The following is a 27,194-nucleotide window of genomic DNA, read 5'->3' on the forward strand; positions in this document are numbered from 1 at the left end:
AAAGTGCTTGTAAAAGAAAATACAAATCAACTGTAGAATAAAGTTAGATTTTATAAGATTTTATAAGCTTTTCTTTGCAAATTATTTCAGGTGCTGCTGTATTTTTCCCTGACAAGGAAGCCAGAAGAAAACAACTTTTCAACATGATGGACACTGTCACTGTGAGTGGTATATTTGGACTTGCATTTAGGTGGTGACTTACACTTATATGAACATTGTATTATTTGCATGATGTTTATTTTGCAGTTTTGTTACAATAGTTACTGACTTGTATGTTTGTTTTATTCATAATTGATACTCTTGTTGTCAGTGGAGCACATGCTATATGTAAGAAGTTATATTTATTTCTATCACAATCTTGTGATAAGTTAATTCCATTTGTTTTACTGGTAATTTATGTTCTTACTATTGTTGATGCAGTGTAATATTCTACTTCAATGTGATGTACTTCCATTGCAGGGTACAGTAGAGAAACCATCTGTGTCTCTGATATTCCAGTCTTTGTGCCAGTTTTATGGAAACATGGAACCAAGTGGGCTGCTAGATTTGCCACAGTATATGAAAAGGGTAAATATGCATGTATGATGTACTGGTAGTCTTTAAAATATTGGCTAATTCTTCAATTTTTTTCTATAAAACTTCAGCTGAAATTCACAGCATTTTCTGTTTAGACTGATTTTCACCTTAAGCCATCGTGTGAAATGAGTCCCAGAAATAGTTCAATCTAAGTAATTCACTTTATAAGCTATTTCTGTCTGTTCAGGATTACAACAGTGAGCCAGTGGTGGCTGTGATGGAGACTCTGATGTCTGTGGCGTTCAAAGAGTTCCAGACCGTGGTGTCTGGGGGCGCAGACACAGACGAGATGACACCACTGGTGCAGCTGCTCTGCTCTCTACAGACCACTCTCTTAGGCTGGTGTTACAGGCAGCTGGATACCCCTGATCTGGAGGAGGAGTCCAAAGATATCATTTTAGCAACTATTGTAAGATGTGAGTACTCTTTGAATGAAATGAATCAAATGTTTATTAGAACATATCAGCACAGTTTATTAGACTTGTTCAGTGGTAATCTTTTTCATGGAATTATTATTATTTTTGTTTTTTACTTAGATTACATTTTATTGGGGGAGAAAGCAACAGAAGCTTGTAAACTGCTTCTGGAAAAGAAAGAGGAAATCCAGGTATAATTATTATTTTGTACTTGTTTAGATCACTGAATGTTTCCCATAATTAGATTGAAACAATAAAATTATCTGTGGTAATAAAAGAAGTTTTGCTGTTTGCTTTTTACACTTCAACAAAAACTCATTTTTCATAAGATGAAAACTACCAGCATTGATTGTGAAATTATTTTTCTCTATTATTTCAAATATTATTTAAAATATGGCTTTCATTTTTTTACAGGCAGAGATGATACCAAAGTTGAAGAAATCCTTTCTGTCTGCAACTGTGAGGGAAGGGGTAAGAGAAAGTGACAGATATATTTGTAGTTATCCTTATTTGTATTCCTTATTATGGAACCAATGGGAAAATTGAGTCTGCCACATAATGAACAGTATTTTTTTAACATCTTCAGATGTAGGTCTTAAAGAATCTGAGTAATTATGGAGCAATATAGTTATATGATACATGCATATATAAATTTACCGCTACTACAAGTACAGTCACCATGACTTACATAATACAGCAGCTACTACTTCTACCACTGCTAAAAATAAGATAAACTAAAACACCTGTGATTAATTTCCACCAGTCATATTAGACCAATAATTTTGAAGAACCAATGTTTTCACCAGTCTGATGTCAAATCTACTAGTTTTACCATGTTGCCCTTGGAATGTCTCACAGCTTTCACTCACTTTCTTCATTCCATTCCATTCATTCCTTCACTCCACCTCCTTCATATATTTTCAATACAAATTGTATTATTCTTTTCCAGCTCCTTGTTCTCGGTATGATGAGTGACAAGCTAGATTCTGCTGTCAGAGTTGCTCTGTTGCACAAGTTGTTGCCTATTGCTGAGGAATTGAGGAAGATGGCACAATTACTACCACACTTCTTTCACACAGTAAGAATTGTTTTTTTTTATAAGTTTTTGTTTGTGTTTTTTATCAAAGTCGACACCTTAATTAATATAACTTCTTTGTGAAATTGTAAAATGAAAAACAAATTTATAAGACCATAGATAAATTGAAGTTTCTACTTTCAAGGATTATTCAGTCTAAGTATAAATAATATCGAGTTTATACAGTATTTTATAAAATTCTGTTGCCATGATATCCTGTTCCATTTCTTTTTGAATTATGTATGTATATCCATCTCTTAAATTTTAGACATTGAAATATAAATGTGTTTTATCTACATTGTCAGAGACAGTAAGTGTAGACATCTGTATTTGCAAATTTTCCTACATTCACAGAAAAAGTTATGATTATTTTATCACCAAAAATAGTGTTGCTGTAAACATCTTAGACTTCATATTAATTCATCATACATGACTGTAAAAATGAAGAACTATTTATTATCTATTTGATTCCAGATTGACAGTGACCATTGGCAGAAGGTCCACAATGACAGTGTGGTGTTAAGAACATGGGATGTGGAGTCATCCCATAATTATGAGAACAATCAACATACTACCCAGGTACAGTGTACAGAATCAGTCTAACAAGTCTTTTGATAATAGTGAACATGTATTTTTATTTTTTTCACTTTTTTGAGTTATCTATCTTTAAAAATATTTGATTTAATTGTTTTTCTGCTGTAGGTCATACATGTATAGACAGAACTTTATATAAAAGCTACGTAGTCTTGCCACAAAATGATGATGATTCAACTTATGTTTGAAAAGATGATATTTTTTTATTTGCAAAAAGAATCTGAAAATTCAATAGAATTTGTGAAGTTTTTTCCAGCTCAGTTATGAATATATGTGCTTACGGAAAACATCTGGTTTCAGATTTTCAGTTGCCCTGGAGCCACAACCTTTGTTGTAGAATTTGACAAAAGATGTGAAACAGAGAAAAGGTAAATGCATGTTGAAATGTATTTTTGTAAAATCCGTGGCAAAAATTGCCAATACTGTGAATCCAGAAAAAATACACACATTGTTGAAAAAAAAACTACTGTGTTTTTACATTCATTTTACTTTAACAGAGGCATGCTATATCTATAATATTTTCTCTCAATATGCAAGAGCAAAAGAATTTTTTTCAAGGGGGGGGGGGGTTAATATGTCTGTGAATTAATGATGTTTTTAGAGTGGTATGCATTTATGTCCTTTCTCCTCACATGATAAAATAAATAAGAAAAAACAATTTCAAACCTCTTGCAGGTATGACTTCTTGGAGTTTACAGACTGCAGAGGAGTTCGGACCAGATACGACCAGAAAGTGGGAACAGAAAAATGGCCGAAGACCGTGACCTTCAGAGGAGGGCACCGTCTGCAATTTTTGTTCCGTTCAGACAGTAGTAACAATGAGTGGGGGTACAAGTTTAAGGCATGTGGAAGAGACAGCTCTTTATTTGAATTTTTTCTCTCAGTCCTTTAAATAACAACCTTGAACTTTGTAAACTTTGGATAAAAGTTATAGAAATAATGTAATCTTTTTGCTACAAGTGTGGTGTTACTTCCCAGTTTTAGATCTGCTGGGTAGATGAATCTCTTAAATCCTTCATTTATCTTCTTTTCTTTCATTTCTTATACTTAAATTACGTTTTGTTCCATTTTTGTCTTAAGACACAATTTGTTAGAATGTAGAGGCGGTAATGTAATCTCTTTCCTGTTTACCAATTTTGACATTGATAGATATGTTTAATGATGTCTATATTTATAAAAATTAAGTCTTCACCACCTGAGAGTTAACAAAATGTCCCCTTCCTCCAGGTGACTGCCATGGGGTGTCCTGACAGCCCTATCTGCTGGGTATTTGATCTGCAACTGGGGCTCTCCAAACTGTTTGGGAAACTTTGTGGCTGCACCCTGAATTTACAGAAATGTAAGTAATGAAAGAAAGTAGCTCTAGCTTGTATCTTACTTACTCATTTAATAATGATATATGGTAATTTCCCAAAATTTATAAAATTTAATCAGATAGCTGTTTAGATTATTTATTTCTAATTTGGAATGTATAAATTTCTACATGATAATGACAGTTTTGTTACTTATGAGGAATTTTGTGGAATTATGAGTATGTATTTGAATAAATCTGTTATTTCTTTGAAAAATGTAAGTCAAAATATTTCAGTGATGCCCAAACCCCCTGACCCTGAAAAGCAAGAAGAGGACCAGGAGACAGCCATGTTGAAAAGTGAATTGTGGACCACTCTGTTCAGAGGAGGATATATGGTTGGAAAACTGCAGAGATCTTTATCAGGGAGACAGGTGGGTTTAATGTTTTTATGACCCCTAGCTTATAGTTCTAAGCTGTTTGAAGAACAGATTTGTGAAGCTTAAATACTTGAACATAATGGAATTCTATTTATGTATTGAATACTATGAAGTTCAAGTTTTTAGAACTATTTTTGTTTTTATTCTGAGTAACGGAATGGAGGAAAAAAGCGAGGTTTGACAAATACACATTTACCCACATGATTTATTTTTCAACGTAATGAGGGTCACTAACATAATAGTGCAGAAAAATGCATACCGCAGATATGGACATTTGAGTTGATCTTTAAGTGTATTAATGAGGTTGATCCTTGTAGGAGGCCATTGAGGGCAACCATGCTGTGTGTACATTCCTGTGGGATATCGTACAGCAGAAACCAGGACCAGCTACCAAACTCATCAACAAGTAAGTCAGTATGGTCAGAAAGGTGAATATCAGATTTAAAGCCTGATGTCCTCAAGAGAGATCCACTACATCTTAAGCTTGGTCTTCTGGGAACTATTAAAATTAGATGTGAAGCAGAATGTAACCCAAACTGCAGCATATGTGTTGTACAAATATACAACACACACACACACACACACGCATGCACACGCACGCACGCACGCACGCACGCACGCACGCGGATTAACTGTTGATCTTCATTCCTGCAGATGTCTGGAGCATTGTAGCAGCCCCAGGAGTAAGATTGGTGGTGATGACATTACCCAGGCTGTGGTGTCAGCTTTTGCTGCCCTCTTGTGGCACACACAACCTCTCAGAGAGGAGATTGAGAAACATGGTGGGTTCTGGCTTTCATGATATAGACTTCATTTATATAGTTTATCGTATTTATTCCGTATGTGTAATTCTTTTCAAAGATTTCCAAAATATGTATTTCTGTTGTACTGATATATAAGCCATTCAGGACTTTCTATACAGATGTATACACATGTATATTTTCTCCTTATAAATATTCTTAAATGTCTTCAGTTGAAGGGAAGGAAGAGGTGGCTGTGAGTGAGGGTATTCACCAAGCTTTCCACACTGCTGAGTCTTTGAGACACCATTTGGTAAGAATTTGACCCTCAGTACTCAAGATTGTGTGTTGTAGTGTATACAATTTGATGTTGATGTAGATCTGAATGAACATTTTAATGGGAAGGTAGACAGAGAGAGAGAGAAAGAGAGAGAGAGAGAGAGAGAGAGAGAGAGAGAGTGTGTGTGTGTGTGTGTGTGTGTGTGTGTGTGTGTGTGTGTGTGTGTGTGTGTGTGTGTGTGTGTGTGTGTGTGTGTGTGTGTCCATTCATTCATTCATTCATATATTATTGATGGTTTATTTTATAACAGATGGATCTGAGACAGAAACAGACAGTTGCGGCTGAAAAAGAAGGATCAAGTAAAGCAGCCATAGAGGACCCAGGTAGAGAAAAAAGTTGCTAATTCATCTATCTTCTCTCAATTTCTCGTAATATTTTATTTGTGACTTGTAGACCTAAGAAAAATTATTATTATTATTATTGTTATTGTTATTTCAGTGTGACATATGGTAAAAATTTGGATATTTTCAGCTGATATGTTCTTTCAGTATATGTAACTTTGTGAATGGAATTTTAATGAAAATATTGTTATGATGATATGGATATAGTTAGTTTGTGAAGTCTTTTTCTGTTTCTTCCCTTTAGTCAAATCCTGTAAGGAAAAGGCTGAGTTTCTACTAAAATTTGCTGGATTGACTAAAGTGCAATTGAAGTTGACAGAAGTGAGTTTTATTACCAAGAAGAGATAATATACAATAGTTAAAGATGGAGTTTGGTAGATAATTGATGTTTAAATGAATAACACTGATCTGTATTCTACAATGAGAAAACTTATGCAATGAAAAATTGAAAATTACAAGTTTATGATTAGCTTACTTAACTAGTACAGATAACCACGTATTGTTTACTATGGACTGAATTTTTTGGACAGCATGTTATGTCAATTGCTCCTGTTTCATGTATCTGCTATAACATTTTTATTTGTTTTGATTTTTTATTTTTAGAACAAGGCTAGTAAAAACAAAAACCAGCGTAAGGTGCTGAACAGAAAATTCTCAGGTGAAATGGACAGGATATTCAAGGTATTATGACCAACATTTCTAAAGATGGTTCTAGATTTGGTTTATTTCAGAATTGCATTACATTTTGAAAATAACAAGATTTTAGACAATTTTTTTTTTTTTTTTTTGAATAACAAATCCATTTTCTGTTGTTTAACTATTCATATGTAAATTGGTAAATTTTATTTTCAGTGCCATTATAATAAAAAAGGTATTGGCAGTCTCACAGAGCTCACTCTAGCCAAATATCTGAAAAAAATTACCCTATCAAAATTTTTATAGAAACCAGTGCGAAATTGGTGTAACTTGAAAGTTTTTGTTTCTGTTATTTTTTGACACAAAAGGATATATGTAGCGTTTTCAAAAAAACATGTATGGAACTGATAAGCAAGAAATTCTGTCTGTTTTGCTGTTTACTGTAGTAAAATTCATTGAACCAGAAAATTGAAACCTTCATCTATACAATACTTCCACTGTTGACTGTTTTCCATTGAAATAGGTTATGGAAGCATGTATATAAGAATATGAGAATGAAAATTCTCGTTTAATTTTTTAGGTGGATCTTGCCTCTGACAAGTACCCATCATTCAGACTGGTCATGGAGTTCATCAGGGATCCGGCTTGGTTGAAAGAAAAGTAAGGAGTCTGCCCAGCACAGCTCTCAAAATTTACTGATAAAATGGGATTCTTTGATCATTTATTAATGCTACATGTAGTAGTCTTACAGCCAAAACTATGGTGCAAAATTACTGTTGAAAAAGCAAGGATATTTTAAGTTTAATGGATGTAATATAAATGTAACAAGTTGTTTGTAGATCTTGTGTATAATGAATGATGGCTGGTTTTTATCCAAATTTCTATTTCCTAACATGTATGCTGTGGTGAGATGTGAAGCATAATTTTTAAGTAAAAGTTGTTGTTGTTGTTGTTCTTCTTCTTCTTCTCAATTATATTATTATTACTAGCCAGTGTTTTATTGTTCCCAGAGTCCAGCAGTTACTACAGGAGAGGTCTAAGCAGGCCCAGTCCGTAGCTGAGGTCTATATGTTTGCTGCTGAGTACATACGAATGATGGCAGATCAACATATTTTTCAGGTAAGATATCAATATTTTCATCTTATCACCATCCTTTTCTCTTCCTTTAACAAATTATTTATTTTTGTATTTTGTTTCACTCTATTTCCCAGTTAATTGATTTCCTGACTTGACTTGAATTACCCAGCTATTTGTCCAAGTTAACATTTATCCTGAAGTCAACCTTTCACGACTTCTCATTCATCCTTCTTGTTATTCTCATCTTCTATCTATCCCCCTGTAGGTGCCAGTGGTACTGTTCCTGCAGGAGCTGTTGGATGAACAAAACCATTTCCCCAAGCACTACGCTGACTGGCTGGACGGCTGTGGATTGGAACTGGAGTCCAATGTCAGGCAGGCCTATTATACTGTCCTGCGAAGGCTGGTGGAATCTCTTAGAAACAACAAAAAATTTGGCTTGAAAGGGTAAGTGTGTGATAAATTGAATGTATTTGCCAGACCCTACTGATTGAACATATGCAAAGGTAGCAGAGAGATTTACTAAAGTAGAGGTCTAAAGTAAAACAGACCTAAAGTTGGGACTTATGATCTGTTGATTAAAAAAAATTGTTAGAATCTTTCAAACCAACTGAAAGATAAAATTTAAAAAGCAAAAGATCATTCCATAGACCCATTCAAAAATGTAGTTTACTGAACAACATGAGTGTTACCCACCATATAGATTTATTTCAGAAATCAGAAAATCCTGTTGGTGTCAGCTGAGGGACTAGAAATTCTGTGGATTTAATGATAACTGTCTATCATTGCTTTCAGTGCTGTGGAAGAAGCTTATGAGTTTATACAGGCATGTCTTTTACACCTGTTGGATATGAACTGGCAGGTAGGAAGGGATCTATTTTTAATCTATTTTTTAATATTTTTTGAGAAACCATTGGAAATTCCATTTTATAAGTTTATGCTGAGAGCACTGCATAATGATTTGAAATTTTAAAAGACCAAAATAAAGATTGGACCTGATAGTCTCAATAAGCCAGATCAGCCAGCTTTAATAATTATTTACATGTGGAAGAACCTTTCCAATCATGTGCTAATCTCACTCACGGAGAGCTTACAATGAAGGCTACAGTATATGTGGCGCTTGGAGTTCTCGATGACCATCAGTATCTTATCCAGTTTGTAATTAGTTTAGTGATTCTGTTCAAGGCCCACTAATCATATCCATTGTTTTCCAGCCATATGATCTTGCCTTTTTGGTGGACCTGAAAATTCCAGAACTCTTGATGAATATTGCCAAAGGTAATCACTTACAAAATAATGATCTAGAGAATGTTATTGTTCTCCTTATCAAGTAATAAGTTTCAAGTATATAACTGCTTTGTGAAAATCAAAATTTTTTTTCAAAAATTCTTTTTTTTTCCTTCAAAGAATGTCAAAGTGAATATGTAATTGCCAGTCTGTAGCATGATAACAGACAATTGCCCAAGTGCACAGGGCATTATGGTGTTGACTAATTTATGTTTTGACTTAAGTAATATTTTCATTGTAACTTCAGGAAGTGTAACCACTAGAGATAAATCCTTGAGTGAGTTTGATGAATCTCAGGAGCAGGAGGAGTATGAACAGTGTATGAAGTGGCTGGAGGAATGCAAGACTGGCTTCAGTGCCTGGTACAAGACTGCTCAAGAATCTTCCAAAGAAGACAGAAAAGTATTTATTTATTTATTTATTTATTTATTTATTTATTTATAGTAGTTTATTTGGACTTTTTAATTATTCTTTTTTATACAGAATATGCAGAAAATGTTTCATAAGTAATTCTTTTTCATGTGGATATGACAAATGTAGTGCTTAGTAGACTCACAGTGACTTTGTTACTCTGCCCAATGTAAAAACAAATGCAAGTTGTCAACTGTTTATTGAGGTTTAGTTGCTTGAACAAAAATGATGACAACCCCATCAGACTTGACCGTCTTTTAAAATAATAAGTCTCAGTAAAATCAATGTAGCTCAGAAAGTATGTTTGGCCAGAGTGTACTTTATAATGATTTTCAAATTTTTTGATTCCTCAGGCCATGCAGATGTTTGTAGCTAGATTCTGTGATCTTTTGGATGTGGAGATCAGTTGTGATGGTTGTGGTGTAACGTTGCCAGGGCGACGCTACAGGTGTCTGCAGTGTCAAGACATGGACCTCTGTGCTACGTGTTTTGCAGGTGCCTTTGACTTTTCATTTCATATCTGCATGTGATTTTTTTTTAAAGTTGATATAATAGTAGTAGTATTTTTATTATTATATCCATACTATTCATAGCTTATCAATTTTGTCATTCACCAGAGCAAGATAAGAGCAATAATGTCTCTTTAATTTGTTATTTTCAATTTATGGTGTTATACATCATTCTGAAGGATAATGTTTCAATATCAGGTGGAGTGAAGCCAGCAGGGGAGCATACAGATGACCATGATATAGTCCATCTGATGTACAAATGTGATGAATGCCAGGCTTTCATAGTGGGACAGAGAATCCACTGCGACGTCTGTGAAGATTTTGACTTGTGCTTGGGTTGCCATAAGAAAGAGCTTTATCCTCCAGGGTGAGTGATTACTTTTTTTTTTTTTTTGACAATTAGGGTGCTGAAGTGCATTTCTCTTGTTACAAAGAGATCATCTTGAAGTGAATACATGCAATATAGCTGTACTCATACATTTTGTTTCTTTTATATGTATTAGCATTTATTATCCATAGCTTTAAATAAACACAGATTTTATGTGATATTTCTTGCAGTCATGACAGTTCCCACAGAGTCTCTGTTCTGCCTCTTGTAAAATGTAAGTAATGTTGCTTTTGTTATCAAAGTGATATTAATAGAATCATGTTCATTTTTTTTTTGTTAATAACTTTATTTTCTGCATTGAATTAAATACAAGCCATATTTTATTGTCATAAGTAGTAATATTTTCAGAATTTATATCTCAAAAATAAAATAAAATAAAAAAAAACATCTATCCAGTTTTACAAAACATCTATAAAGTTTTGTAAAAGAAAAAAGAGCACCAAAAAGCCTTTCATCACCAAACAAATAAAACAGGAAAGAAATAACTCAAATAAATTTTCATTTGCAAAAAAGAAAAAAAAAAGAAAGAAAGAAAGCACCAAGAAGAACAGTAACAATTCAAACGACCAAATAGCTCTAATAACTTTTCTTTTATCAATTACCAAATAGTAAAAAGCACCAATAAGAATGAGTCCAGCCTCCAAGCCTACATCCACCAGCATGTGTGGCTCCTGTTCACGTCCCTCTCCCTGGCCATGGCTGAAGTTCTCTACCACCGTCACTCAGAATTGGACCATGATTACGTGGAGTGTGCCAGCAAGTTACACTGTCAGTGCGTGGAGCTAGTTACACAGTGCCTGAAGGAGGTGCCAGAGGGTGATAGTACCCATGGTAAGTTGTTGGGATGCAGTCACAGCTGAAGTAACCTTGACCCATTGACAAAATGATAGAGGGCAGTAGTAACCATGATGGTAAAAGTGGGTTGTTGTTATGTTTGAGCGTATTCACAGCTGGACTAATTCATATGCTGCTTATAAAAGACAAAATTTGTGATTAGAACACCACAGTTTCTTTTTGTTATGTGTATGTGACCTGTTATTTGCAAAATTATAGATATAGATGTTGAGAGTAAGGAACTTGAAGAAGAAGCTGCTATCAAACGACAAGACTTGGCATTTGCAGTTCACAGCCAGGAAAGGATCATGGGACTTCTAGGAGCTATGTTACCACCTGATAACAGGGTATGTGAATTAACCTACACTCTCAAGGTGCTTGTGTAACCCAATGCAAGTCTTTTTGATAGGATTTTTATTCACCAATTTCTTTTTATGGAATATTTGTACTATTTGTGATTAGGTTAATTGATTTCAGGTGGTTCCAGATGGCCCTTTTTGCAATCACATTTGTGTGTGTGTGTGTGTGCGTGTGTGTGTGCGTGTGTGTGTGTGTGTGTGTGTGTGCGTGTGTGTGTGCGTGTGTGTGTGTGTGTGTGTGTGTGGTTTCACATATAACTAGCATAAATGAACGCTTTTTCTCTGGAAAAGTTTTAGGAAGGTGGCTTTTGGTGTTTAAGTTCAATACAAGATACAAATGAAAATGCAAGTATTTTTGATAGGATTTTTATTTACCAAATCCTTTTTATGGAATATTTGTATTCTCATTGTGTTTTATTAAACTTAAATCGATATCAGTCTTATAAAATGCCGCCCCCATTCAATGAATTGATTTGCTTAATTCCAGGTGGTTCCAGATGTGGTCATCAACACTTTTGACACAGAAGAGTTTCTGAAACTTCTGTTCACCATCGGAAAGTAGGCCCTGTTTTTAATTACGTTGTTAAGTGTGCAAGCAGGTGTGCTTGTGGGTGTGTGGTTTCATGTGTAACTAGCATAAATGAAAGCTTTATCTCTGGAAAAGTTTGGGAAGGTGAATTTTTGGGTTTTAATTCAATACAAGATACAAATGAAAGTGTAGTTACAAAAAAATCATCCATGCAAAACTCTTAAGTGTTCTTACAACTCATTATGAATCTTTTAACAATTATTGTGAAAGTGTTTCAGAAGAGATAGTGGCCATATACATAACTTCTTAACTTCTTACCAGTGTAAAAAAATGGAAAACATTTTCAGGGGAGATAGTGGCCATGAAAGCAGTACACAGCACCTGGCAATGGGACTCATAGCTCAGCTGTTGAAGAGTTCATCCACTAGTTGTAAGGTAAGATTTCATCTCAGGTTCAATTTGGATGGTAGGTTGTATGATGAAATATAAAAATAAGTTAAATTGTTATTTGATTTTAGTTCATATTAATTATAATTTCTTGCCATTCTTAATTTTGGTGTTTGATACCAAAACTTCTTTTTAAAAATGAGACAGTTTGAAAGGCTTGAAATATATGTAGTATTACAAAAATTTAAAAAAATAAAATAAACTTTTATTTTTCTTCAGCCATTATTAAATAGGCCCATTTGGGTACAGTAAGTTGAGTGACAGCTAGCTTGTAACCATTCTTTTTGTGGCTGAATTAAATTATACAAATTTTATGATTATTCTGGTAGATTGCTGATGCGGCCGTGGCTGGAGCCATGGACCCTGATGAACTGACAGCCACAGAGGGTCCAGATGGAGAGAGAACGGTCAGCTTTCTCTTCTCATTTGGGGCAACATGCATGGAAAGGTAGGAATGGAGACTGGGTAGTACTCTGGAGTATCCACTAGTTTTGTACATTATTCAGGGTTAACTATAATTTGTATTTAAGGATATTGTTCTGTCTTCGTGTTCAGTGTCATTTCCCATGTTTTCAGGTGTTATTCTATTAATAATTACCTGGTTAACAATAGATTAATCAGCATTTTAAAGTGTAAAGTTGGCAAGGCTGAATATTTGTATGGTTTTTTCATCATTCGATATGTGAAATATACTTTTCAATTCATTAGACAGCAAATAACAATTTTCTTTGTAAATTTAAACCTGAAATTCCGGGGCCAGTTTCAGTTTCTGCGTAGCACTATTGTGTTGTGTTGCTTTGTGTTCCATTGCACTGCATTATATAGCACTGTATTATATTACATTGTGTAGCATTCTATTGTTTTTATTGTACTGTTATTGTCATTGTATTGTATTGTATTGTTATTGTCATTCTACTGTATTTCCAGGAGTGGTCTGGAGTGGGCCTGTTCCATGGCTAACATTCTCCAGGGTCTGGTCAATGCTGTGGCCTGGAGAGACAGCCTACTCAGCCATATCACCAACAGTATACAGAGTCTGAGGGAGAAAGAGGTAATGGGGCTTTAGTTATGTGGCTTGTGTTTAATAAAAAGAAAGAATTGACAGTTGTTTTAGACTAAAAGTTAGTTAATTTAATGAAGTATTACACATTTATCCCGAAATGAGTTAGATCCAATATTTTTGGTCTAAAGATTGAGACCAACTTGTCCTATTCTGTGAATTAGACCACATGTACTTGATTTAGTTTCATACAGTTTTTTTAAATAAAGAATATAGTGCCTAAATGGGAATAAAAAATTGAATAGAGAAGAAAATTAGGAGATGTGCAGAATTGCAAAATGTTTCAACATGAATACAAGCCACAAGGTATGCTTCAGTTCGGGCCGTGTAATTGTCTGCAACCAATACCAAATTTAAGTCTTGTTTGTGATTTCAGGTGCTGGATTTATCATCTATATTTGCCCTGTTTGTGATAGCTGGGTTTCCAGAGGTAAAGTGGTAAAGTTTTTATAAATAAATAAAAATAAATAACTAAAAAAGAAAAAAAGTTAGTTTAACCTAGCTCACTACACTGCATTTTAGAAACTGGTTTTACAGAGAATTCAAAAAACATGAATAAAGTCAAACTTTTTACACCTTAGTGTTCATTTATAATGAAAAAAAATGTGCAAGTCATTTGGTTGCACAAATGCATGTTAACATTTTAAATGATATGTAAGTTCTATTCTGTTTAATTTTGTCTCTGTAAAAAAAAAGCCTCAAATCTGTACCGCGAGTTTCAGAGACCACTGGAAATGTTGACTTCAAATATGTGAATGTTGCTGTTTGCAGGTGCTGTCAATAGGCAACCAGGTGAAGTACAATGAGAACAGCACAGAGGCCAGGCTGGGGGTTGTCTTAAAACACTACCCTGATAAACACATGACACTGCTGATAGATACCAAGTCCAGGAAGAGACACTCTGTAAGAATTATAGTAGATTATTTTGGATTTTAGAGAAGTTACAATACTACAGATATTAACTAGATTTTACTTTATAGACTCTTGTGATAAATAACCTTACTACTGAACTGAATGACTGAAGAATGAGTATGTTAAGTATGTTTTTAAACGTGTTTTGTACATACATATCTCATCAAAGCTAGAATGCTTCTCTTAGAGTTTTAACGAATCATATCGCATTTTGTATCAGTGTGTCCTACTACTTTTTGAAGGATAGCTATGTTGAGAGTTATTTCCTCTTTTGCACATGTCACATATGCGTCTCATCAAAACCAGAAAGCAACCCCAGAAGTTAAAGAAACAATATATTTTTTTCTTACTTTCAGTTAAAGGATGAATATGTTGAGTGTGTTTGTCATGAGATCAATGTACTGGACATGCATCATATCTCCTCCTTCATTGGTATTGTCAGAGATCTGATCATCAAGTTCAAGAAGGGTAATTTGTTTACTCTATAAAATAATGTGATTTTATCTAATATGCAATAATAAAATGCTATTTTAAACATGGATAAGTATATTTTACATTACACAGTATAGTTAAGGTTAATGTATTGCAGCGAAATTGCTTTGTTGATTATATAACTTCATCCTCAGTATTTTTAGCATATGCTATCAGATTGTGTACAGTGTTTAACCAGGATTGCACAGCAAATGTGTGTAGCAAATATTTGTTTGCATTTGAAATGTACCTGAAATATTATAATGTATCTCTTTGAATTTTTAGGATTATATTATTTATGCAGTCATAACTTTATCTGTATTTTGAGGGCTCAAGCTGACCAAAAATTTATAAGATTTACTTTGGCCAATGAAAATGTTTTCTAGGTAGTTTACCAGTGTGTCATTCTTTTGAATCAAAATTTTGAAACAAAATTTAATTTTGTTAAAATATTTCAGCTTTTTGGCTAAAAAAAATCAAAACAATTTAGCCCCTGCGATTACATTGTGGAAATGATGACATCAGTCTTAGAAGGGTAAATGTCTATTATTCATTGTGCAGGAGATGGTCTCTCGGTGGAGAAAACCTGGGTCCTTTCCCTGGCTCTCAAGTCTTTACTACAAATGGTGAAGTCTCCATCCTTCCAAGATGGCCAGTCCCAGGAGGTGTTCACCAGTGATGTCATCCAGTGCTTGGTGCAGTTGGCCAGTCAGGGGACAGGCTTTAGCAAACAGTGGCTGTTGAAGGATTTAGAGGTGGGTTGACCTTTGTGTTTACTACGGAAGTGTATGTCAGGGTTGTTTAAACACATGTGCAACCACACATGTTTTCTGTTTTTTTTTTTCTAATTGTATCAAGGGTCATTGCTTCTGGTTTGAAAGCACAGGCATCTGTGCATACCTCTGAGGTTTATAAAGGATCCAATTACGATCAGTTGTCTGGGATCTCTGCTAAGTCTTTCATTGTAAATGGAATCTGAGTGGCTAAAGTTACTTGTGTGGTAACTGAAGTCTAAATGACCTCTGCAAAAGTCAATAATTGTGTAATATATTCCACTTCCAGGTCCTCTCTCTAATGCTGTACACACAAGACAAGGAGAAGACTGATGTCCCCGCACCCCTCCCAGTGCCTGTGCCGGCCACGTCAGACCCCAGAGATCCATGGCAGGGACTGGATGAACCTGCCAAAATGTGTTTCCAAGTAAGATCTTCACATATATGCTGTTAGTATTCCATGGGTTTCACGCTTGTTTAGTAGACTTAAGCAAAAATATTTTAAGTATTTTAATTTTGCTTTTTAAAAAGTCATGATGAATGAAAGGTGAATAAATGTTATTTGTATTGGTAAAAGCAATGCTGAAAAAGGATTATTATTATCACTTGTGAAAAACTATTTCAGACCCTCCATGAACATTTTCATGTCCCCATCCCCATACTGAGAGCTATTTATGACATGCATGGCCAGAACACGAATGCCTTGCTAATGGCAGTACAGGAGAAGTAAGTGATGTTCAATATATTTAGGCTACTCCAGATAGGTATACCAATAGATAGTACATGTGCTTATCTAAAAGAAGGTGTCTTCTTCTGTTTTCCTTTTTATGTACAGACACAGATGTGTCTGTACATATAGCCATCCTCTGCGTCTGTCGTCGCCGTCGTCGCCGTCGGCGCCGTCGTCGCCGTCGTGCACTTTTACCGATAACACGATAAGTGGAACACCGTTTTTACTTTTGGCTTGAAACTTACAGAACTGATGAATATTCGTAATACGCAGGTCAAGTTCGAAAATCAGCATGATCGGTTCACTTATAGGGAATTTAGGCTGTTTTTTCACTTTTTTCAGCATATATGCAGCACCGATAACACGATAAGTGGAAAATCATTTTACCTTTTGGCTTGAAACTTACAGAACTGATGAATATTCATAATACGCAGGTCAAGTTCGAAAATCAGCATGATCGGGTCACTTATAGGGAATTTATGCTGTTTTTTCACTTTTTTCAGCATAAATGAAGCACCGATAACATGATAACTGGAAAACTGTTTTACTTTTTGGCTTGAAACTTACAGAACTGATGAATATTCATGATACGCAGGTCAAGTTCGAAAATCAGCGTGATTGGGTCATTTTTAATGAATTTAGGCTATTTTTTCTCTTTTTTCAGCATAAATGCAGCACCGATAACATGATAAATGGAAAACCATTTTACTTTTTGGCTTGAAACTTACAGAACTGATAAATATTCATAATACGCAGGTCAAGTTCGAAAATCGGCATGATTGGGTCATTTTTTAGTGAATTTAGGCTATTTTTTCTCTTTTTTCAGCATATATATACAGCACCGATAACACGATAACTGGAAAACCGTTTTGGCTTTTGGCTTGAAACTTAGAGAACTGATAAATATTTATAATACGCAGGTCAAGTTCGAAAATCAGCATGATCGGGTGACTTGTAGGGAAGTTATGCTGTTTTTTTTTTACTTTTTTCAGCATATATGCAGCACCGATAACACGATAAGTGGAAAACAGCTTTACTTTTTGGCTTCAAACTTACAAAACTGATGAAGATTCATAATCCGCAGATCAAGTTCAAAAATCAGCATGATCAAGCCATTTTTAGGGGAGTTATGCTATTTTTTCACTTTTTTCAACATATATGCAACACTGATAACACTATATAAGAAAAACAGATAGGCCAATTGTCATTATACTTACAGGAGTGGTCAATCTTACTAAAATGCAGGTTGAGTTGGAAAATCAGCATAATCTGGCCATTATTTTAGAAGTTATGCTGTTTTTTCACATTTCCTCAGATTCAATTCTTAAGCATGTTAACAGTCTCATTATTTAACTAATAAGATACGTAAAAGTGTTTGTTTGATATTTCCTGCATCTTTACAACATTGTTAGTTGATTATGTAAAAATGATGGTAAACTTGATATCGTGTATTGTGTAATAAAGTGTCAAAAATGGAAATAAACTCATATCATATCATATTGCAGTTTGTTAGCTTCAATCATCAACTATGTTCAGAATCTCAGAATGGAGGAAATTGGACATTTAACACTGTTCTATTGATATTTTTCCCATCTCATCAATTTTCTTAGTTGGTCATATAAAAATGGAAGTATACTGTTTATTTTGTTTTGTTTAAAAAGTGTTAAAATGGAAATAAACCCATTTCAGAACAGTGCTGTCTTTTTTATAGTTTGGCATTTTTAAGATGTGACTTTGAAGTTCCATGAGCCTGCAGATCTTTGCTAGTCACATTTTCTGAATATCCATGATACTAATATTTTATGCTTAAAAATTGATGGTCATTATGCTGTAAAACATTATGTAATATTGCATCAAAATTTGAAGAAACCCCTATTTTGGGCACTGCTCCCATGCTGACCATTTAAGGAAAGTCATGTCACTTACTGTTCTCAAACTTACAGGAAAGAAACATGGGACTAAAATATAGCTTCAGTAGGCAATGCAGTCTGTTTGGTAAATTTTTCTGGTAGTTAAGCAGTTTTTTTGTGAAAATTTAATTTTTCACATATTGGCATTTTCAATGTATGACTTTGAAGTTCCATGATCCTGAAGACCTTTGCTTGTCACATTTTCTGAATATGCGTTATACTAATATTTTATAATTAAAAATTGATGGTCATTATGCTGTTAAACATTATGTAATGTTGCATCAAAATTTGAAGAAACCCCTGTTTTGGGCACTGCTCCCATGATGACCATTTAAGGAAAATCGTGTCAATTACTGTTCTCAGACTTACAGGAAAGAAACATGGGTCTAAAATACAGCTTCAGTAGGCAATGCAGTCTGTTTGGTAAATTTTTCTGGCAATTAAACAGTTTTTTGTGAAAATGTAATTTTTCACATATTGGCATTTCCAAGGTGTGACTTAGAACCTCCACGGGCTTGAAGACCCATGCTAGTCACATTTTCTGAAAATTCATGACACTTATATTTTATTATTAAAAATCGATGGTCATTATGCCGTTAAGCATTATGTAATGTTGCATCAAAATAGAAGAAAACACAATTTTGGGTGCTGCTGCCTTGATGACCATTATGGGAAAACTGTGTTACTTATTACTGTCAAACTTTCAAAAAAGAAACACAGGACTAAAATGCAGCCTGAGTTGGAAAAGCAGTCTAATTGGCTTCTTTTTCTGGAAGCTATACATTTTAGTGTAATATTCATTATCTTTTTGGCATATTCATTGTGGGACTCAGAGCTCCCATGAACATGAAGCCGAATGGTAATCATATTTTCTACATGTCCATCCTATTTATAGTCAATAAACAAAAATTGGTGATAATTATTCTCTAATTTATTATGTAATGTTACATCAAAATTGACAACAATCGTTTTGCACTGCTACTGCAAACATTATGAAAAGAAAACTGTGCTACTTATTATCATTTTTAACTTACAAGTACGATTTTTAGGATTGGCCTTCAGCTCATATGAGAAAACCAGCTCTATTGGATTATCATTTTTATTGAATTTATGCATTTTTTGTGAAATTTTCATTTTTCTCATTCTGGCACTTTCTAAGTATAAACTTGAACTCCGATGGGCCTGAAGCCTTATGCTTTTAATTTCGTCTGTGTTACCTGTTGTGCATAAGTTGATGTTGACTGTGCAGTTAAACATAATGTATTATTGCATCAGGATTGGTAGTCTCCTATTTTGGGCATTATGGTTTTGTGCTTTTCTTAAAGTGTGACTTATGGGCCTAAAGACCTTTGAGTGGGTCAGTCTGTAAATTACCCTTGGGTATCACTAGATTAATTTCAGAGTTATAAAGTCATTTGCCTTAATAGGCCATTAAATGAGATTACATAAAGCACACTTGTTGATATTTCCCTGTAAACTCCCAAAGGTAAAGCTCTCTGCTAGATTAATAATAAGGAAGCAGTGATAATTATGCAGGTAAATTTTGTTTAATATTGCAAATAAGTTTTAAATAATATATATATATATATATATATATATATATATATATATATATATATATATATATATATATATATATATATATATATATATATATATATATATATCAAACTGGAAGATTAAAAGTTTGAATAGCATCTTCATTGGAATTATATTTACCTCAAGCTCTGCCAAGGAGGTCATATTTTCACCCTCGTTTGTCTGTCATCCACATAACACAAAAAGTTATGGCCTGATTTTGCAGAAATTTTCAGGAACTGTCGGAAGTGGGCCAAAGAGGACAATGATTAATTTTTGGTGGTGGTCTGGAACAATAATCAATCAATTATCAATAATAATCAACAATTGCTGCCTTGGCAGAGGTCTGCACTCTCAAAGTGCTTTTCTAGCTTTGTTATGTTTTCCTTTATAATTTTTTCTCAAACACTTGCATTTGTGACTTTTAACTCTCATCTGCCTGGGGCTCTGCACATTTTCTGTATTTCCACATAAGCAGTTGTATTGTTTTTTATGTCTTTAAACATTATGTAATATTATTTTATGCACTGTCATCAATTTTCAAATATTGAGAGTTTCATAATGTGAATTTGAACTCTCATGGTCCTGAAACTGTAATTTTATTGAAGGGGTGGACCATCTTCTGGGTCTTCCTGAAGACAGTCAGGTTATTAAGTTTATATTGACTGGTATCTATTTTTTTCTGTTGGAAGACCATCAAAATGGAGGATGGATCAACATAGATACTTTGTAATACTGTCAGAAAATATCTCTGGGTCCGCTCCTGTTATTGACCATGTTACCTGTTGTGCAAGATTAAAATTCAGTGTTGACTGACAGTGCTATTATAAGCATTATTTATTATTGCATCAAAATTGACAAAATGACCTTTTTTGCATCTTTATTTTCTGTGTTTTGTCTGTACATTTGACAGCTTTGCTGCCTTGTTTACTGCTGTTTCACTGGTAATTTCTAATCTAACTTAGCAGTAGTATCACAACAAATCCAATGTTAGCACAAAAGGCAATTTTATTCCAAAAATGTTAAATTAAGATAAAAAAAAGCAAGTGCAGAAGTTTCTTCCTAAACCGATATTAAAAATTTCATGTGTATGCTTGAAAGTATTATTTTTTTAGTTCTAAATTGTTTTCCTGAAAATTCCTCTTCAGCATTGAAGGAGATAGTTATAACCCAAGTGAAGGAATTAAGAAGTTGGCCAAAAAGTGGTAAATTTACCTTGGTGATTCTGTAGGAAATGTATATAGCAATAATGCAGTAAATACATAGGAAGAAAATATACTGATCGTCTTATAAAAGTAATATAACAAAATATTACAGTATATTATTATAGTAGACCAATTTGTTAAAAATATATATCCCTGGTAATAGTTTCATTTTAAGATTTTATTTTTCAGGGAAAGTGGTGTTAAAGCTGTAGCATCTGAAGTGATGGCTGATAAGGCGATAGATGCTGGAATACTGCAAATTGATCTAGCTGTACCTGTTAAAAGGTAAGCATATTTAACGGTCCAAGCTTTTCTATTCATGGAAATTATCAGAAAACCAGTATGATTAATTTTATGAAAGTTATTAAATGGTAAAACTTGCCTTTGTTTTAGGACTATTGACAAAGCCACAGAAGAGCCCTCAGAAGATGCACAAAAGCTTATCAAGTCCACAGACAATGATACAGAGATTGATGTGTTAAAACAGAGAAGGAGCAAGAGTGCAAGTCTTCTTAAAAAGGAACTGGAAGTCCAAGGAAAGACGGGATCAAGGGAATATCTAAAAAAAGTAAATTTTTTTTTTTTTGAAAACCACATTTATTATTTTGAATATATTTTTGGTATATGTATTACGTGTGTATGTTTAAAACTCCACACACACAATCCTTTAGGAAAATACTTTTGAACTTAATAATTTGTGCACACACACAAGCACACGCCATGTATATCTGTAGTTTTCAAAATTTCAGGATGAATCCTGTATATTTTAGCTTTGAGTTTTATCTTAATTACACCAAATCATTTCATATCCCAATTATGAAACCATTTGCTCTGAATTTCACTAGAATACAATCTTCCTATTAGGTAAATCTAGCCATGTCAATTCTTTGGGCAAGGAAAGTGCTGTTGTCTTTGCTGGCAGATTGGCCTCAACTTGAGTATCCAATCACATCAGACCTTTTAGGTTGCAGGAGCAACGCCCAGATCCCTTGTGTTCTGGACCTCCTGAACAGGTCAGAATGCAAGCAAACATTCAGAAAGGTAAGGTGCAGTATGATGCTGGTGCTTTTATAGCAAAATAATTGAATTTTCTTTGATTCAACAAAAACAATGAAAAAAGAAAGTGAATGTCATGTTAACAAATCACTAATTAAACACGAAAATAAGAAAATACTGTGAACTGAAATGAATACTTTTTTCCAGAAATCATTTTTACATCCTTATGATACATCTTCACCAGAGTAATTTCCCCAATTTTTTGTGTAAAATATCACTATCTGGTATTTGTTTCAGACTTCTGATTTTTCCCTTACATTTTTTAAAATAAGATGCACGTACATGTATGTTATAGTTTGATGAATTGCATGCCAAACTTAGAATATATTGTATATTAATTTGTCATTACATTAAAAAAGGTTGTAAATTTTTATTTCATTTTTAAAATTTCATTATATAAATTTTATTTTTTTAGGTTGTTAACAACGTTATTCAACACTGTGAGTCCAGTTGCCTGCCTCCCATAGCCAGTACTGCCTGCCAATTCATGGAGGAAGTTACCATGGCAACCAATGTTAGGCAGTCTGAGCATCCATATGAGGGAACTAAAACTGTGGAGGAAAAAATTCACATCCCAGGCGCAGCTTTTCTAAGCATTAAATTTGATAGCAAGTGAGTGGCATTTCTTCATTCTGAAGCACTTTATTAGAATATAGCAGAACAGAAGTGTACAGGATTTGTTTATTATTATTTTTTTTATTATAAACTATTATTATCTTCAAACATCATTTGTAGATATGTCAAGACATACAACAGAACAAAACAAGACATTAGAAAGCACACACAATGTAGAGGGTTATTGAACATATTTATCTTCAGTAATCTAAACATGTTCGAACTCAATCCTGGAATTCTTCCAAATCATGATTTTTCTGCAGAAACTGTGAGTCTGTGCTATACATAGGAAAATATTTTGTTAAAAAATATTGTGATGAGCTAATGGTTTTGTTAGTATAAAGAACATAATTGGAAAGATTGTTAAATCCTTGCATATTATTCTATTGCACAGAAGCTTCATATCATGTTTTATAGATGTGCAACAGAGGAAGATGCTGATGAAGTAGTCATGGCGTCAACAGCCGACTACAAGCAGGACAAACATGTTTTTTCAGGAAACAGTAAAAATACGTGGAAAGACTTTGATATGCCAGGTTTGTTTGATTGAGCTGGGATAGCAATAAAAAATTAAGATTCATCCAGGAAAATGTTTATAGCTGTTTAAGCTGATCATTGATTGTTCACCTGAGTAAAATATGAACTGTTGGTATCTTGCTAAAGTCCTTGTAAGCAGGCCACTACAATATCACAGTCACATTAATTATTTGGTGACAGACATTGTAAGTGTACAGTATTTCAGAAACTGTTTATAAATTTTCTCAACTGGTTTTCTAATTATCTTCATACTCACATAGTATGTTTACTTTTCCTAGGTGACACACTGTATTTCAAGTTTACCACAGAGGGCGGGTATAGTCACTGGGGATATAAATTCACCATATCCAGTGGCAAGATTGGAAGATTTGATACTGGTTATTTAATCCTTAATGCCATATTGTCCAATGAGATGGTGGCAGTGTAAGTTTAAGATTTGGGTATTTTTATGTATTATTTCAAAACTATTAGAACCAGGTCAGAATATTCGAACAATGTAGTGATGCTTGGGTGTTAATGTACTTAAAAGCTAAAAGGTTTGATTTGCATTTCTAAAATATGTTACAAGAGGGTTTTTTTATGGGTTGCTTTAATTTTTTCTTTCTTTCAGGTCACTACCACTGAATGACCTGTGGTGCAGCCTGGTCTATGTGGCTTGCAAGCAGACGGGGACACAGAGACTGAAAACCATACAGCTTCTTCTCAGAATATTACAAACACAATTTGTGTGAGTTAATGGAACAGAACTTAAGATTTTTTTTTTTTTTTTGACAAAACTGCAAAATTCTGTTCTCTTTATAATGTTAAAAAACACATTGTTTAATTCTTCAGAGTTTAACTTCCCATGTTCAGCATTGCACCAAAATTTGAGGGAAAAAACTTTACACAAAAGAAGTTGTATAAAAGTAACAGAACATTCTAGTTTTTTTTCTTAGAATGTTATAAACACAATTTGGGTATTAGTATTTTTTAATAGTACATAAAAATACTTTTGACATTTAAATGAATGAAGAATTGTGTGGGTTCCCTGCATATTTACAGACAAAGTGCAATCCTCCTAAAAGATTGAGATATTTAAAAGATGTGTATTGAATTTAGACATTTATTTTGTAAAGCAACTCAGCCAGCAAAAAACTAACAATTTAGAACAAAACATTTCCAGACCAAGAGCAGATCCTCAGAAATGTCGGGTTGACCTGACTCTGTTGAAGCCCCTGTGGAAACTGTATAAGAGCAGCTTCAAGGATACAGAGGGGGGATCTGTCACACAGCCTATTGTCAGGGCCCTCACTGAGCTGTTCCTAGTGGCAGAGAATACAGCACTGGTAAGTAGCAATATTCATTGCAGTAGCAGATGTGGCGGTCAGAAGGGTCCTTAGCCCCCCCCCCCCCCCATGAAATGGAGCAATTGTTTTAGACTATCCATAATTATGTGTTCCTTGTTATTTTCAGGATCTAGGAATTGTTGAAGAATATGTAGTTGCTTTGTTTGATTTGGATGAGATCAGAAAAGTTGTGTATCAGGTAAATGGTATTCTGTTAGCATAATAAATACAGATAAACAGTGTCATGTATCTTTTTGTCCGTACTTGTAAAATCAGTTTTTATATATGCAATATACTCTATTAAAATGGTTTTTGATTGAGTTTTTATTGCTTAAAATAGAACCTAGCTTTATTGCACTCAAAAAATTTACTTTGATACAAAAAACAACTTTGTCTATAACATATTTGGTGTCAGTTAAATTTTTTATGTAACCTTTCTTTGTGTTTTTCAGGGTCTTCACAATGTTGCTGCATTAGGAGCAGCCATTGGATTGCCAAACAAAGCAACAGAAGCTTTTCAGTCAATCAAACCTAAAGCCAAAAAGACATAAATTCAAAGGCAAAATGATTGTCTTGGACAGAATAAAGAAATGTGCTACATGTATATGTTTTTAAGTTATCTGGGAAGTGTGAGCAAAAGTGTGACTTGTGTAATTTGCATATTTATTAAAGGCTTGGTCTCTAGCAGTGATGTCAGTAATCAATCGAAAAGTATTGTGAGCTTTGTCAAGTTATCTGCTTGCCTGTCTGATAAAATAATCATACAGAATTGCACAGCAGAACAATGGTCCTTTTGCACCCCTCTCTGAAATAGCCTGACTATAGCACTACTCTTCGTCACTAGAGAACATGACAGAGACAAATTTTCTATTATGAAAAAATGACTGCAAAGATGTATTGTTTATAAAGCAATTGTATTGCTTATGTGAGATCATGGAAGTTTAACACTACAATTTTGCACCGTATTTGGTTATAAACTTTATTGTTCTTTTTCATGGAATGGAATATTTTCTAAATAAGTAAATACTTTGGTGTTCGAAAGGATTTTCTCCTTCCTTAAGCACTTGAAAAAGAATGCAAGCTACAGTGGACGTAACAATAATAACATAAAAAGACACGTTTAAAAGGGCTTTCATATATGACTTTTTAAAAACCCATGGAAGATTTTCCTACACTGTGTTACGTATTGTGATCTGCGCAATTTTCCCAAGAAACTGACAGTCAACTTGAGTTCCTTTATTCTGATTTATATGTATAATCTCAAAATCACGTTGTAGCTAGATTTTTATGGAATCTATAAACCAATTCGTTCTAAAGATGCTTTTTGTCAGTTTCTTTATAAATGAGCTGTAAGAATTCAACCAAACAACTCCAATGAAGTCAAGTCATTGCTCTGAATATAACATTTCATTTATGAAATGAGGCTTGCATGTTTCCTTTCATCTTACGAGAATGTCTATTTCATGTGTTTAGCGATACTTAACTGTATCCAGTTAATGTAAGTAGTATAAAACCTGTTTCAATCAAAATTCGTTTTCTAGAAAACTGAATTTAATTCTAAATTAGCTTTAAAACCAGCCCACTGGCAATTAAATGGTCTCAGTCCCGTATATCTTATATTCAAAACGTCCCGATTTGGAACACCTAGTCGCGTTTGTTTTTCTTGATAGTGGTAAAGTGAGCAGTGGTTGGCAAGCGCCACATTCCGTCTTCCTCTCGAGATAGACCGCTCTTTATACCCTCGGTCCCCACGAAGTTCTGGCAGAAGGATAAAACGCGTAGGTCAAACGCAGACTCGTCGACGGTTGACACAGACCCCGTTGCACAGGATTTTACGGCCAATCCATCGGCGTAGTGGATGCAAGCGAGGGCCTCGGCCTCTGCCAATGTTGGAAGAACGAAACTATATGGGACGTCCTTGTGGGACACTGTAGCCGTAAACATTGGGAAGGATTCATTCAGAATCTCCACAATGCCACCTTGGAGTATCAGCAATCGCCTGGATTCTGCTATCTTCCTGAAATTATCAGCTGTGTTGGGAAAGAGAGCCTCAAAATAACGCAGAGCGGGTTTCCAAATAAACGTGGTCTCCTCTACGTCTATTACAATAACCAACTCTCCTCCAGGCTTGAGGTTAGAATACATGGCAAAGACAGCTTTCTTGATGTCTTCAAATGGATCAGCCGCATGGTCAAAGGTGCTTGTAAGGTGGTATAAAACTTGTGATGCCAGAATCCTATCCTGCATTTCTTGGGGACATGCTTTCTTGAGCCTCAGAGATTCTAAAGATTTTCCGTAATAGTCCTGAATGGGTCCTGGATATGCCACGTCTAGAGATGTGTTACTGAAATTTTCAATCCTTTCTTTGTACTTTTGGATTGACTCTGGATTCGGCTCTTCCACGCTGACGATGACCTCTTTGTTCAGCAATTGGAGATTCTTGCAAATGGCGGCCATCGGCATCCCCGTGCCTCCACCAAAATCCATAATACGGACCGGCGAGGGAAGTTCAGTAAGATTCAGCGTCTCGACCAAAATGGTATCGAGGTCAACGAATGGTTTCCTTCTTCTTCCCTCATCCACCCTGGCAAGAAACAGATGATTATCGAGTTAAGTCAGTCCGCCAGTCACTCTCTAACTGTCTTCTTTCTTTTTTGAAAACACAGTTAACAAAAGTTGATAGAAGGCAAGGGACAAGAGTTCAAGTCTCGATGGTGGCAAAATGAACGAAC

The 27,194-nt window shown here is 34.4% G+C and overlaps 1 protein-coding gene across 1 annotated transcript in view; it reads left to right on the plus strand.

Annotated features, from left to right (window-relative positions):
- Positions 1–25,064, plus strand: part of LOC106160822 (zinc finger ZZ-type and EF-hand domain-containing protein 1) — a 40,426-nt gene extending 15,362 nt beyond the window's left edge. The window contains exons 29-77 of the mRNA XM_087004279.1: positions 91–161; positions 460–567; positions 764–992; positions 1,113–1,183; positions 1,407–1,463; positions 1,942–2,070; positions 2,542–2,646; positions 2,962–3,029; positions 3,337–3,502; positions 3,889–4,000; positions 4,250–4,386; positions 4,710–4,798; positions 5,047–5,174; positions 5,366–5,445; positions 5,723–5,795; positions 6,058–6,134; positions 6,417–6,494; positions 7,030–7,109; positions 7,460–7,568; positions 7,792–7,973; positions 8,322–8,388; positions 8,741–8,804; positions 9,061–9,215; positions 9,578–9,719; positions 9,932–10,100; positions 10,292–10,335; positions 10,731–10,952; positions 11,175–11,302; positions 11,802–11,872; positions 12,191–12,278; positions 12,620–12,738; positions 13,218–13,341; positions 13,727–13,780; positions 14,122–14,253; positions 14,619–14,730; positions 15,295–15,488; positions 15,796–15,933; positions 16,132–16,232; positions 20,873–20,929; positions 21,119–21,214; positions 21,323–21,497; positions 21,794–21,970; positions 22,401–22,597; positions 23,018–23,136; positions 23,416–23,560; positions 23,748–23,864; positions 24,300–24,462; positions 24,590–24,661; positions 24,915–25,064. Of these exons, the coding sequence (XP_086860405.1) occupies positions 91–161; positions 460–567; positions 764–992; positions 1,113–1,183; positions 1,407–1,463; positions 1,942–2,070; positions 2,542–2,646; positions 2,962–3,029; positions 3,337–3,502; positions 3,889–4,000; positions 4,250–4,386; positions 4,710–4,798; positions 5,047–5,174; positions 5,366–5,445; positions 5,723–5,795; positions 6,058–6,134; positions 6,417–6,494; positions 7,030–7,109; positions 7,460–7,568; positions 7,792–7,973; positions 8,322–8,388; positions 8,741–8,804; positions 9,061–9,215; positions 9,578–9,719; positions 9,932–10,100; positions 10,292–10,335; positions 10,731–10,952; positions 11,175–11,302; positions 11,802–11,872; positions 12,191–12,278; positions 12,620–12,738; positions 13,218–13,341; positions 13,727–13,780; positions 14,122–14,253; positions 14,619–14,730; positions 15,295–15,488; positions 15,796–15,933; positions 16,132–16,232; positions 20,873–20,929; positions 21,119–21,214; positions 21,323–21,497; positions 21,794–21,970; positions 22,401–22,597; positions 23,018–23,136; positions 23,416–23,560; positions 23,748–23,864; positions 24,300–24,462; positions 24,590–24,661; positions 24,915–25,013 (5,690 nt within the window). The 3' untranslated portion in view covers positions 25,014–25,064. The remainder of the gene's footprint in view (positions 1–90; positions 162–459; positions 568–763; positions 993–1,112; positions 1,184–1,406; positions 1,464–1,941; positions 2,071–2,541; positions 2,647–2,961; positions 3,030–3,336; positions 3,503–3,888; positions 4,001–4,249; positions 4,387–4,709; positions 4,799–5,046; positions 5,175–5,365; positions 5,446–5,722; positions 5,796–6,057; positions 6,135–6,416; positions 6,495–7,029; positions 7,110–7,459; positions 7,569–7,791; positions 7,974–8,321; positions 8,389–8,740; positions 8,805–9,060; positions 9,216–9,577; positions 9,720–9,931; positions 10,101–10,291; positions 10,336–10,730; positions 10,953–11,174; positions 11,303–11,801; positions 11,873–12,190; positions 12,279–12,619; positions 12,739–13,217; positions 13,342–13,726; positions 13,781–14,121; positions 14,254–14,618; positions 14,731–15,294; positions 15,489–15,795; positions 15,934–16,131; positions 16,233–20,872; positions 20,930–21,118; positions 21,215–21,322; positions 21,498–21,793; positions 21,971–22,400; positions 22,598–23,017; positions 23,137–23,415; positions 23,561–23,747; positions 23,865–24,299; positions 24,463–24,589; positions 24,662–24,914) is intronic.
- The last annotated feature ends 2,130 nt before the right edge of the window (positions 25,065–27,194 follow it).

The sequence above is a fragment of the Lingula anatina genome, chromosome 2 (assembly GCF_051362555.1).
Source record: "Lingula anatina isolate TDL-2025a chromosome 2, LinAna3.0, whole genome shotgun sequence".
In the NCBI taxonomy this organism is placed as follows: Eukaryota; Metazoa; Brachiopoda; class Lingulata; order Lingulida; family Lingulidae; genus Lingula; species Lingula anatina.